Raw genomic sequence first — 12,100 nt, 5'->3', positions numbered from 1 at the left:
CACGGCCAGCACGGAAGTCCCCGGCGCACCACAAATCCCAGCCGCGACGCAGTAAAAACTGACCCCCGCGGCCGGATCGGCCGATCGTACTAAGTCACCTCACTCAGCAGAGCTGTAGTGAGTAACGGCACAAGCGCAGCAGCGCTGTTTACCCCGGCGCACTAACACACCCAGCATGCTGCAGTGTGCGTGCGATAAGCACGGGGACACGGAGTACCTTGATGGAGCAGGGTCCTGTCCCTGAGGAAACTCCGCTCCGTATCCAGCAGATCCTCCAGGGGCTGTGGATGGAGCACGGCCTCAGTGCCCGGAGACCGGTAAAGTCCCACTTCACCCAGAGCCCTAATGGGGATGGGGAAGGAATCAGCATGTGGGCTCCAGCCTCCGTACCCGCAATGGGTACCTCAACCTTAACAAACACCGCCGACAGAAAGTGGGGTGAGAAGGGAGCATGCTGGGGGCCCTCGTATGGGCCCTCTTTTCTTCCATCCGACATAGTCAGCAGCTGCTGCTGACTAAACAGTGGAGCTATGCGTGGATGTCTGGCCTCCTTCGCACAAAGCATAAAACTGAGGAGCCCGTGATCCCACGGGGGGGTGTATAGCCAGAAGGGGAGGGGCCTTACACTTTTGAGTGTTGTACTTTGTGTGGCCTCCGGAGGCAGTAGCTATACACCCAATTGTCTGGGTCTCCCAATTAGGAGCGACAAAGAAATCAGATAAGCTGAAAATTTAGCAGTGGTCTCTTAAATTTTTGCCAGAGTTGTACATGATCTGTATTGTAATTGATAGATCCGATCTGCAAGTATTTCCATACACCGCAATTTTTTTCACAAATTTCAGTGATTGTTTCATACAACTGAACTGGGTTTGAAGATGCCGCAGTAAAAATACAGGTGAGAGGAACAGACTTCTAGTTTCAAAAGCTTTCTGCAAAGTTTCTGCTACTGTAGAACATACCTAATAATAAATATAGTAATGGCCAAAACAAGACTTGGGGGGGGGGGGGGGGGGGGTAAGGGCCGACGTGCAACATCTATAAACAATATAGCTAGGTCAAGTTTTTGTTATAAAAAAACTCATTAATTTTAGCAGAGACATTATTATTGATAAATGTTGGGTACAAGAGCCTTCTAGACAACTGCTCCAGCTCTGACCTGTAGTCTTTAGACATTGATAAATAAGTGCACACCTTTTAGCCATACCCCTAACCTGATTGCTGCACAACTTAAAAGATAGATAGAACTGCCTTAGGTGTCTTATGTAGGATCAAAATTGTCTAAGATGTTTGATAAATATAGAGTAAGACACCTGACATTAAAAGCGAGCAGATTCAAAACCGGTATATCACAGCACGGGGAAGATTTAGTTCACATATGCTCCATGTCATTGTTTACAGCCAGAAATAACATCAAAGTTGAGATCCATTCATGGCAAGCCTGGACAAATGCTACACATGAAATTGCCCGAGGCCGCCAGTAACAGAAAACTTAAATGTGGAAACACAAATGAAATAAATCCAGTTCACATACAAGAATTCTAGTAACTGCAGTATCATGAACGCCACCAGAACATCCTACAATGTAAGATGTGAACAGAGCTTTCATTTATGGGTTTCTACAACTTCTCTTACCCCTTTTTTTCTAATGCTGTCAAGATAGGTGTAAAAAGTGAGTAAACATCAAAAAAGCTGGCACAGTCCAAAAACTACAGATTTTGGTACAATTTGTTGACAAAGCCTAGCAAATCTGGTCTTTGTACATCACCACAATATCTTCATTTTGGAAACCATAGCTAGGTTACAAGAGCAATACATAAAAAGGGGTGTCTTTTGCAGTTTTATTTTAAGCCCTTCTTGGCATTGGACATACCAGTATGCCATATTTTGTAGGGTCCTTCCGCACCTCTTAGGCGTAAGCAACACGGCATGAAAATCGAGAGAGTGGAAAACATCGCATTCCACTCGGACCAATATTAGCCTATGTGCCAGCACCCATGAGCGATTATTTTCTCAGCCCTGATCGGACCAAGAAAATAGTCGCAGCATGCTGCTGGTGTAATGTGATCCTTGTTTCCCTCGCACCCATTCAAGTCTATGGGGCGAGAGAAAAAAATAAATAATATCTCACTGCACTCGCGGTACACCGGTGTAATGCGAGTGCAGAGTGAGAATGGCAGTAGCCAGCAATGGAGGAGAGCGGGAGATAAATCCCTCCCTCTCCTACTCAGCACCAGCCCTCTCCTCCTCAGAGCAGGCCCGCCTCCCGCAGCTGTGGTCCGATTGCAAGATCGGACCTCAGTCGCAATGACACTTGCATTACACTCGGCTCCTGCTGTGCTGGGAGCGTGAGCCGAGTGTCATGCAAGGATCACAGGAATTCCCAGAGTGGCCCAGGCCTTAGAGATAATGCGGGCACCAGAGCATGTGCTGCATGTGATCTTCATCAGAGTTAAGCTTAAAGAGGTGGTCCACTATAATGCATAGTGGCTACATCAACTTAAAGCGGAGAAAGAATGTTTTCACCCAAATACCTTATGTTGCCAATTCTGCCTGTGAGCGGACCAGGACTTCAGCGGCCTCTGATGTCCAGTGATGTCACATCAAGTTCCAGAATTAGAAATTGACCAGACATCACCGAGGCAGGACTTCCTGAATAACTGGTCTGTGGGTGCAGTTTCATCACATGTCACAACCCAGCATTGCACTCGCGCTCTCCTTCACTGCTTTCATTAACAGAGCGCCGCAAGCACACGCAACACTGGGCTGTTACGTGCAATGAAACTCCGCCCACAGCCAGTCACTTAGGTAAACTGGGTCCCGCCTTGAGGCAGTGAGAAGTGATGTCAGGTCAAACCAATTCCAGAACTTGATGTAACATCAGAGGCCACAGCAGCCTAGACCACATTATGGGGACTGAGCGGCCAGCAATAGCGCCTCTCACAGGCAGAATTGGCAACAGAAAGTATTTGGAAAAAGCCTTCTTTCTGAGCATTAAGTCGATGTGGCCAATATGCAATGTAGTGGACCGGCTCTTTAACTACCGTGCTTCAACGACAATAAGACCTGTCCCGAAAAAAAGCCCTAGCATGTTTTTTCCCCATTTTTAGACTATGCTTGAAATATAAGCCCCATTCCAAAAAATAAGCCCTAAATACAGTCAGGGTCGGTGTTAGGGGGACTCAAACTGTACAATTTCTCTATGCCCTCACTCTCTGAGAGACCCCAGCAGTTATTTTCCAAGGTTAAGATTGTGATTTCATCAAAGGTCCTTACAAACTCATGTGACATGATGTAAATCAAAGTTCTCTTACTTGTAGGAATCTAAAAGAACTGAAAGGGAGGCAGGCTGGTATATAGGACTGGTATTAGGGCAAACTGGGCAATTTCACAGGGACCTCAGTGTTAATATCCTGACGATAACACTGCTTCAGGACCTTTGGGACATCACATCATGCAACCAAAAGTAATTGCAGAAATCTAAAGCTGAACAGGAGACAGCCTGGTGTGTATCTGCAGCGTGTGGATGGATGGATTGATTAATACAGAGATATACAAGTGTTACACACAGGGTTTGGAGAGTTGTGTTGATTACTTCAATAAATGTTGGGGGTTTTTTTGTTCAAGAATAAATGTAGATTGTTCATGTACAAAAAAAAAAAAAAACACATTCCCTGAAAAGAAGCCCCTAGGAGATGTTTTGGAGCAAAAAAATATAATAAGACCCTGTCTTATTTTCAGAGAAGCACGGTATCAACCATCCTCCTGCAGTAAAATCAAGCACCATCCCTGGCAGTTTAACCATCCAGATACTACGATCAACAGGTATCACAGCAATCAAAAGATTACAAGAAGAAGAGGGCGCACTCTCTCACACTATCGGTCTACCCACGACTTAATCCTGGGGAGCTGATCATTTTTATGGCAACAACCTCCAGGTCTACCAGGTACTGTAGGTTAATAGAGCTAGCAACAGGCAGGGCTCCTGTCAGTGTGACACTGGCAAGTCTAAAGCCTGCTTTACACGCTGCAATGTATCTTACAATTGACGTGTCAGTAACAACCCAATCTATAACACGTATGAAAATTATTTTCATCTCATGGACATAATGTGGGATCATCATCATCCCAATCACTGGGTGACCCAATGAACTCAGATAGTCAAAACAAAAGGCAAAGAAATTTGCCAAAACCATATAGTAAAATTCATAATATTTTAATAGATCATATAGTTGGTAAAAAGCATGTCAACATTAGAAAAAAAACTTACAAAAATACAATATAGCAAAATACATCAATGAGGTAGTGGGGTAAGGGCACTGATTAGATGGTTTCTCTAGTGTCTACTGAAAACAAAGTGAAAAGGAGTATATTGGCCTTATACAGCGCAAATAGTAATAGACTAATTCCTGATTGTGAGAGGGGAAACATAAGGCCGATTACCCGAGGTTAGTATGATACTATATACGCCAATGGCTCAACTTATTTCCCAGAAACAAGAAAATACAGACTAGATAATCCTAATCATATGGTAGAGATATTTACCCATCATGACACTGTCAGAGAGACCACCGCACATCCCTGACACACGTTTCGCTATTGCTTTATTGAACGGAGATAAAGAAAGAGCGATAGCCTGTCCCTCGCTATCCTGCAGTCACATCGTGACATCATTCCCACAAGACTAATAAGTTGGAAAAGCAACTCCGGAGTTTGCGAAAAGGGTAGAAAATAATGACAAGCAAAAGATACCTCCAATGAATTCTCTGGTCATTGTAAGAGAAGACTGAAAGAGTGCACGTTATGAGAGAAATCGGGTGCATTAGGGCTCTCTGTATGATAAAAAGAAAAACAGTGGTGAGAGAGGGGGCCAAGATAAACAGTATGTTACTGAGAGAAGACAGCATCAGGAGCAATCTGTGAGATTGGGGGCCAATATAAATGAACACAGAAAAATCACTATTGGAGTCAAAAACAATTTCAAAGTTCTTGTAAATAACGCTACGCCACATATTTCCTGCTATCATCCCCACATGTTGCTATGACCTGGTGTAAGATATACCATTAAAATATTAGATTATAAGGAAAGGCAGGAAGACAAAGTGTTGTATGAGTACTATTACAATAAATCATTAGAAAATATTTACACTCAAGGGGTTATCCAGGACTTTTTTTTTTTCCTATGGGGCCAAGCCCTTATCAACAGGTAACATTTTCTACAACGCAACAGATCTTTCCCAACTCAGTCACAGACTATCCAGGAGGAGATTTCTCTACTTCTGTAGTCACAGATAATAGTGTCTTCTCTTCCTCTTTACTCTGTTGACGTGATGTCACTGCCGACGTCATATTGGTTCACAGCTTGTTCAGCCTAAGGGAGCGAGGAGATGACAGTCAACATGACGTTGGTAGTGAAGTCCAGTTGACAGAGCAGAAGAGAAGAAACTGCTTTCGATGTGACATCATGGGAAGCAGGAAAATTGCCACCAGGTTTGGTCCAAGATCATTCTGAACCAGGAGACATCGTCACAGAGAAGAATAAGCAAGTAGTTAGCAATTACCGGCCGTTAAGTGCTTAACCCTATAGGAGGACAAAATATAGCCCCATAGAACACACTTGACATTTTCAAATAATTTTACAGTTCGCAAATTTTACTGGCCTTCATATTTGAACATATCACTTTATACTATGGTAGCAAAAGAAGTGCAGACAGAATGACGTTAAATGGTTAAAATAGACACACACTTTAACATAAAAGTACACATTACGACAAAAAAAAAAACAAAAAAAAAAAAAAACAAAAGAGGCACAAAATAAATTTATACTATATCAACATTGTAAACGATGGCCAAACATCACAAAGTCCAGAAAGTTGCCATTGAAGCAGTGTAACAACTATCTTGCAGAAATTTGAAACTGAGGTCTTGTGTAAAGCTGAGTAGTTAACAAAACATTCTGAAAACCAACTTGACAAGCAGCCCGGTAAATAAATAATAAAATGAAGTTTTGTTCAGAGAGTGCCCCACTGTTTCAGAGAATGATACACTTTATATTCACGACTATTTCCTGTACACATCTGGCATTTCAGCTTTATAATCAGCGACTGGGAAGCCAAAGACATTAACTCATGACTTCACACTGCACAGTAGATCTGCCAGAGGGGCCTTCCAAACTGAAGGGGCTGAGCTGCAGACTTTCACATGAGCATGTCACACTACATGTGTAAAGCTATAGTTTATTCAATTTTAAACAACATTTTCCAGGAATTCCAACAAGTTAGAGAGTAGATAACTTCATCAGATATCTTATTCATAGAAGACAATACAATGCATACACACAGCTAAGAACAACCCAAGAACGCAGGGAGAATGAAGATCACTTGAATAACTGTTCTAGACATTGAACTAGTACTTCTCATACATTTCAAGCAATGAAGCCCAAATCACTCCAGGCGTCAGGGGTTAAATACAAACAACACTTGATCTATTCACTCAGGCCATAGGAAGCCCTGCGTGTCAATTAAAAGGAAGAAGTCATATAGAGCTGTGTTTTACTTGTCAAAACAATGACCCATTCACTGCTACAAAAAGGCTGGAACTAATAAGTTAGACACACACTACAGTAGAAGAGCTCTTCTTCTAGCTCCTAGGTGTATTTGAAAGTGGATTAAAAATGATGGCATATGTAGAATATGAACCTTGCTCATATAGGTCTGTGAATATGAAAAGCTGTAACAACGTTGGCGGGTATAAAAGATTTAGGCGGGCTTTGCACACTGCGACATCGCAGGTGCGATGTCGGTGGGGTCAAATTGAAAATGACGCACTTCCGGCATCGCATGCGACATCGCAGTGTGTAAAGCCTGGATGATACGATTAACGAGCGCAAAAGCGTCGTAATCGTATCATCGGTACAGCGTCGGCGTAATTCATAATTACGCCGACGCGATGGTCCGATGTTGTTCCTCGCTCCTGCGGCAGCACACATCGCTGTGTGTGAAGCCGCAGGAGCGAGGAACATCTCCTACCGGCGTCACTGCGGCTTCCGTAGGATATGCGGAAGGAAGGAGATGGGCAGGATGTTTACATCCTGCTCATCTCCGCCCCTCCGCTCCGATTGGCTGCCTGCCATGTGACGTCGCAGTGACGCCGCACGACCCGCCCCCTTAACAAGAAGGCGGGTCGCCGGCCACAGGGACGTCGCACGGCAGGTGTGTGTGTGAAGCTGGCGTAGCGATAATTTTCGCTACGCCAGCTATCACCACATATCGCTGCTGCGACGGGGGCGGGCACTATCGCACTCGGCATCGCAGCATCGGCCTGCGATGTCGCAGTGTGCAAAGTGCCCCTTAGTCACGAAATGTATAATTGGTGGAGAAAGTTGAATTTGATGAACCTAGGTCTTTTTTCAACCTATGTAATATATAATAATATTAACTAGGTATTATTGAGACCTAATTGTGGTTGTAATGCTTTATTGCTGTGAGCAGTTATGGTGGTAACCCTTGTTATCCTTTTGTTGCTGTCTTCTCTTGCTGTTCTCCTTAGTTTCTTACGGTTTATTCCTATGAGCTTACAAAGTGTCTGAGTTTTGGTTTTTCTCTGTCTGAATCTGTGTTGCCCCTTTCTTTCCTGGGGGATGGGAACAGATCAGCCCTGCTCAGGAGAATAGCCAGGCATCTCCACCACCATTAGGGGTAACCCTGAGGTTAGAGAGAGCTTAGAGTCCACTAGCGTGAGGGACAGTATAGGAGCCCCCTGTCCCTTGCTATCCAGCAGTCACATTGTGACATCATTCCCAAGTGACTAGAAAGTTGGAAAAGCAATTCCAGAATTTGCAAAATTAAAAAGAAAAAAAAACACCACACACACACACAACACAAAAAGTGTGATTTGTACATGACTGCTACATTGTGTCATTCAAACTTTCCCATGAGACAACCTGCCTGAGCGGTGTTATAGAGAGGTCATGTCTGGTTAACTGTACAGAGGTAAATCTGCAGGAAGTGTATGTTTTAGGAGAAAAAAAAAAAAAACATTGTTAGTATTGGGTGTGATACCATCAGTCCCGAAACTGTTGCTTATCAAAACAGATATTGTACACATATACACACCAAACAAGAAAATCAGGAACAACTACATCACATAGGAAAAGAAAGTGATAAACACTCCAAAGTTACATCAGTCACCCAGCTGTAAGTCAAATGTGATCAATAAAGCTAAAGCCATGAAGCCGAGAATCAAGTGCTACTATACCAATGTTAAAGATAAAAAGGATATTCCCAACTGAGACTTTTATGGTGTCTCCACTAGATAATATCCAATACTTCTGTCTTAGCCCTGCTTAGGCCGGTTTCACACATCCGGCTTTTTGCCGTTTTGCCGGATCCGGCGCTCTCCCGTACAGTTAATACAGTACAATGACAGAGCAACAAGCGCCGGTCACATGCGGTCATGTGACCGGCGCATGTGACCCGGAAGTTACAGCGCTGTCATTGTACTGTATTATCTGTACGGGAGAGCGCCGGATCCGGTAAAACGGCAAAAAGCCGGATGTGTGAAACCGGCCTTACCCAGTTAGGTGGCTGCAGCTATGCACGGATCTCTTCTCCTCACTGCTATGGGACTTCTGGAAACAACAAAGTATGCTAGCATGCTAACTCGTCAAATAAAGAGACCAGCGCACGAGTGGTCAATTGACCATCCACGCTAAATCTACATGCTGGCGACCTGAGACTAATGTTCAAACAAGTGTGTCCAGAGGTAGGAACCGCATCTACGAAGCGGTGGCAAATTGAAAACTGGTGGCATGCTGATATAAAATTTTGAGCTATAAGGTTTCTTTTAGTGGGAAATTGTCATGAATCAACCTATTGCACCAGTGCTGGTGGGACGAGACACAGCTCATCTCTCTGTTGTGGAACCTGAGGCTTGTGAGCTGGAGCTCAGCCCAGGTTCCTTCTGCCAGTCGCTGGACAGCGAGGACAAACAGGACATTTACACTGACACCGGTAACTACCTGGAACTTGCACCAGATAATCAGAGACTTACCAGCAGTGAACCAGTACGCTCTCGGGCAATCTCCTAACCAATGAGTAAACACCTGAACCGGAGCTCTTGCCTTGTTTCCATTATTTACTGGCGACACCGTCCCGCGCTCCAGTGCCCACGGCCCACTACCAGCCAGCCAGCCATCCTCTCGGGGTACCCACTCCGCCTGTGGGGAGTGACTCCATCTTGGCTGCAATCAACATCGACCCCCGGTGAGAAGAACCCTTCCAGCGGCGGCCCCCTACCTGGCTGCGCACCACAGGTGGCGTCACGACAAAAACTTTATTATCATTCCCATGTAAAATACCCCTTTCAAGCGACCCCTAGGGTCACGGAACTGGGCAACGGCCACCCAGTGAACTGTCCCAGTAAATACACTGCTCGGGACCGAGTACCCCATAGCCCTGGGGCAAGTCATTAACCCTTGACCACCCAACCTGTGAAAATTAACAGATCATGGGCTCAGTCAGACATCAGTATTTTCCATGTAGAACAAAAATGGACCAATTTTTTGTTTGATCCAAGCGTCAGTCTCTCTCATACATAGAGAGAAAAAAAAAAAAAACAAAAAAAAAAAAAAAACACAAAGACTATTGCAGGTAAGAGTGCCATCCATGAAATCCACGGATAGCACTTGTATGAGAATATTGGACATCTGAACGAGGCCTAAAAGGAAAGGCACTTGTGCTACAAGCTCACCAAGCACTATGTACCAGAAACAGGTCCTTAAGAAATTGAGCTATCAGAAGGTATTTTTTATGGATTTACATAAATAATCAAGCTGAATACAAATTGAAAACACCATGTGTCAACTCTCCTAACATACTGCAAATGAAAGAAATGGATTGGTACTGAACATATAGAGCTTACATGTACACACATCTTCAGCTGTTCAGATTCTAAAATCCCAGTCACACACAACGACTTACCAGCGATACCGAAAACGATGCGACCTGATAGGGATCGCAGGTAAGTCGCTGGGAGGTCGCAGGTGAGATGTCACACAGTCAGACCTTACCAGCGATGCAGGAACAATACAGGTCGCAGTAGCGACCTGTATAACGATCTCAGCAGTCACTGTGACCCTGTCACACAGTGTCAAACACAGCGATGTGTCCTGCCCAGCAGGACATCGCCTTTGAAGAAAATGACCTGGACCATTCTGCAATGACTAGAGATCTCACAGCAAGGGCCTGATCGCTGGTAGGTGTCACACATAACAAGATCGCTAACAGGATCGCTACTGCGTCACAGAAACCCTGACTCAGCTGCAATCTCGCTAGCGATCTCGTTATGTGTGACAGTACCTTAAGCCAGCTCTATCACAGCCACAAGTCCAAAATATTACCAAGTAACAAAACATAGAAAGAACTGTGGCACTCACCCCAAGGCTAAAAGTCCTTTATTGTCTTATCTCCTCCTAGTCCTTGTGTTATCTCCTGTCTTACTGGTTTTGGCAAATGTTTGCATTCGCCATAAAATAGATTTCTGAAGCCTTTTGTATAAGAACTTTCTGTTGTGCTGTGACTCTTACTATTATTCATTGATATATACGAATGAAATGACAAAAGATTTTCATTGGTATCCTTTAGAAATGCAGTGTCCACACAACTGCTCATGTCCAGTAACCAGTAAGAGCTTATTGTAGGCAAACACCCTACTGACAAGGAGAATTGTAGCACCCAATCATCGTTGTGTTCATGCCTTTCCAAAAAGAGTAACAAAAAGATGGCACCATGCAGCGTGTTTAGGTCAAGCTTTGCCACACTTTGTTACTATTGGGTATTTTCCTTACTGTATGGTGGTGACTTGAAGCTAAAAAATTATAATTTGCCAATCTGGCTACCTATTGTTCCATTACATATTTTAGGGTTAAACGTATATGAATTTCAAGGAAGTGCACAAAGTAGGGAAGACAAGACATGCATATAAATATGTCAGATTTACCCAGGGGGATGGAGATCAAGAGGCTGTCTTCAGCTGAAGTATCTTGCTCGGGCCCTCTAGGCCCTGGAGAAAAAGGTTCTTTCACTTGGGACATCTGCCAGGTCTCTCCGCAAGAAACACAAATGTAACCAAAGACAAGTCTGTAGAAAGCACTGCATGAAAGAAAGAAAACAAAACACAGGACTGATTATACAAAATACAATGCGTATTCACACAGCCCACCAACATCCATATGTAGTATACAAATGCAAGTGCGATTGAGATGTTTCAGGCTAATTACTTTGGTCTACTAGTACCTGCAGAGCTATATTCGCATGGAGAGTATTCGCTGCACATTTACTGTGTAAAATTGCTACATTATATGACTAAACTGATAACTAGGTGCAGATCTAGCAGTTCCCTGCTTGCTGAGTTCTTAATAACCCCGCCCACACCTCTGATTGACAGCTGTGTGCACTGTATGTAGTCAGAAAGCTGCCAATCAGTGGTGGGGGCAGGGTTATAAAGCGCACATAAATATGCAGGACTATATGGCAGCAGGTTTACTAATCCTCTAACGATAACCACCTGCACATAAAACAGTGATTGAAAAAAATAAAAAAAATAATAATAAATTATATATATATATATATATATATATATATATATATATATATATATATATATATATATATATATATATATATATATATGCAGTCCCGTAGGTGGCACATCAGTTTAACCCATTAGACACCAATGATTTTGGCACCTTGCAGCCTCTGAACAGAGGAAGGAAAAAAAAAAAAAGTTATGATCTACATTTCTGCAGCTATAGGTAGGCATGTACGGTTTATAATGTAATTGTTGGTGAAAGACTGTATAAAGAGTTCCACATTATAGTGTAGAACAGAAGGATGTATTCTCATATGACCCGACTGAATCAGACAGGTTTCTCATCCAGACAAGATTGACAGTTCAGACAGTTTTGAGTACCCTGATGTTTCATGTGTGGAAGACAGAAAAATAGACACTGTAACCATTGGTCTCGGATATTATACAGTTCACAGCACTCCAGAGGCGGACGTAACAATGGTGCAACCTGTGCGGGTGCACAGGGGCCAAAGTG

At 43.6% G+C, this 12,100-nt stretch overlaps 1 protein-coding gene across 5 annotated transcripts in view; it reads right to left on the bottom strand.

The window, feature by feature from the left end:
- Positions 1 to 12,100, bottom strand: part of MDFIC (MyoD family inhibitor domain containing) — a 217,121-nt gene that overhangs the window by 151,955 nt on the left and 53,066 nt on the right. For all 5 annotated transcript variants that reach the window (XR_012753038.1, XM_075345029.1, XM_075345027.1 and 2 more), the window contains exon 2: positions 10,996 to 11,147. Coding sequence is in view for 4 of the 5 variants with exons in the window: in XM_075345029.1 (XP_075201144.1) it covers positions 10,996 to 11,089 (94 nt within the window). In the remaining variant the exon portion in view is untranslated. The remainder of the gene's footprint in view (positions 1 to 10,995; positions 11,148 to 12,100) is intronic.

Source organism: Anomaloglossus baeobatrachus, chromosome 4 (genome assembly GCF_048569485.1).
Source record: "Anomaloglossus baeobatrachus isolate aAnoBae1 chromosome 4, aAnoBae1.hap1, whole genome shotgun sequence".
NCBI lineage: Eukaryota > Metazoa > Chordata > Amphibia > Anura > Aromobatidae > Anomaloglossus > Anomaloglossus baeobatrachus.
This window is presented reverse-complemented; position numbering and strand designations above follow the sequence as displayed.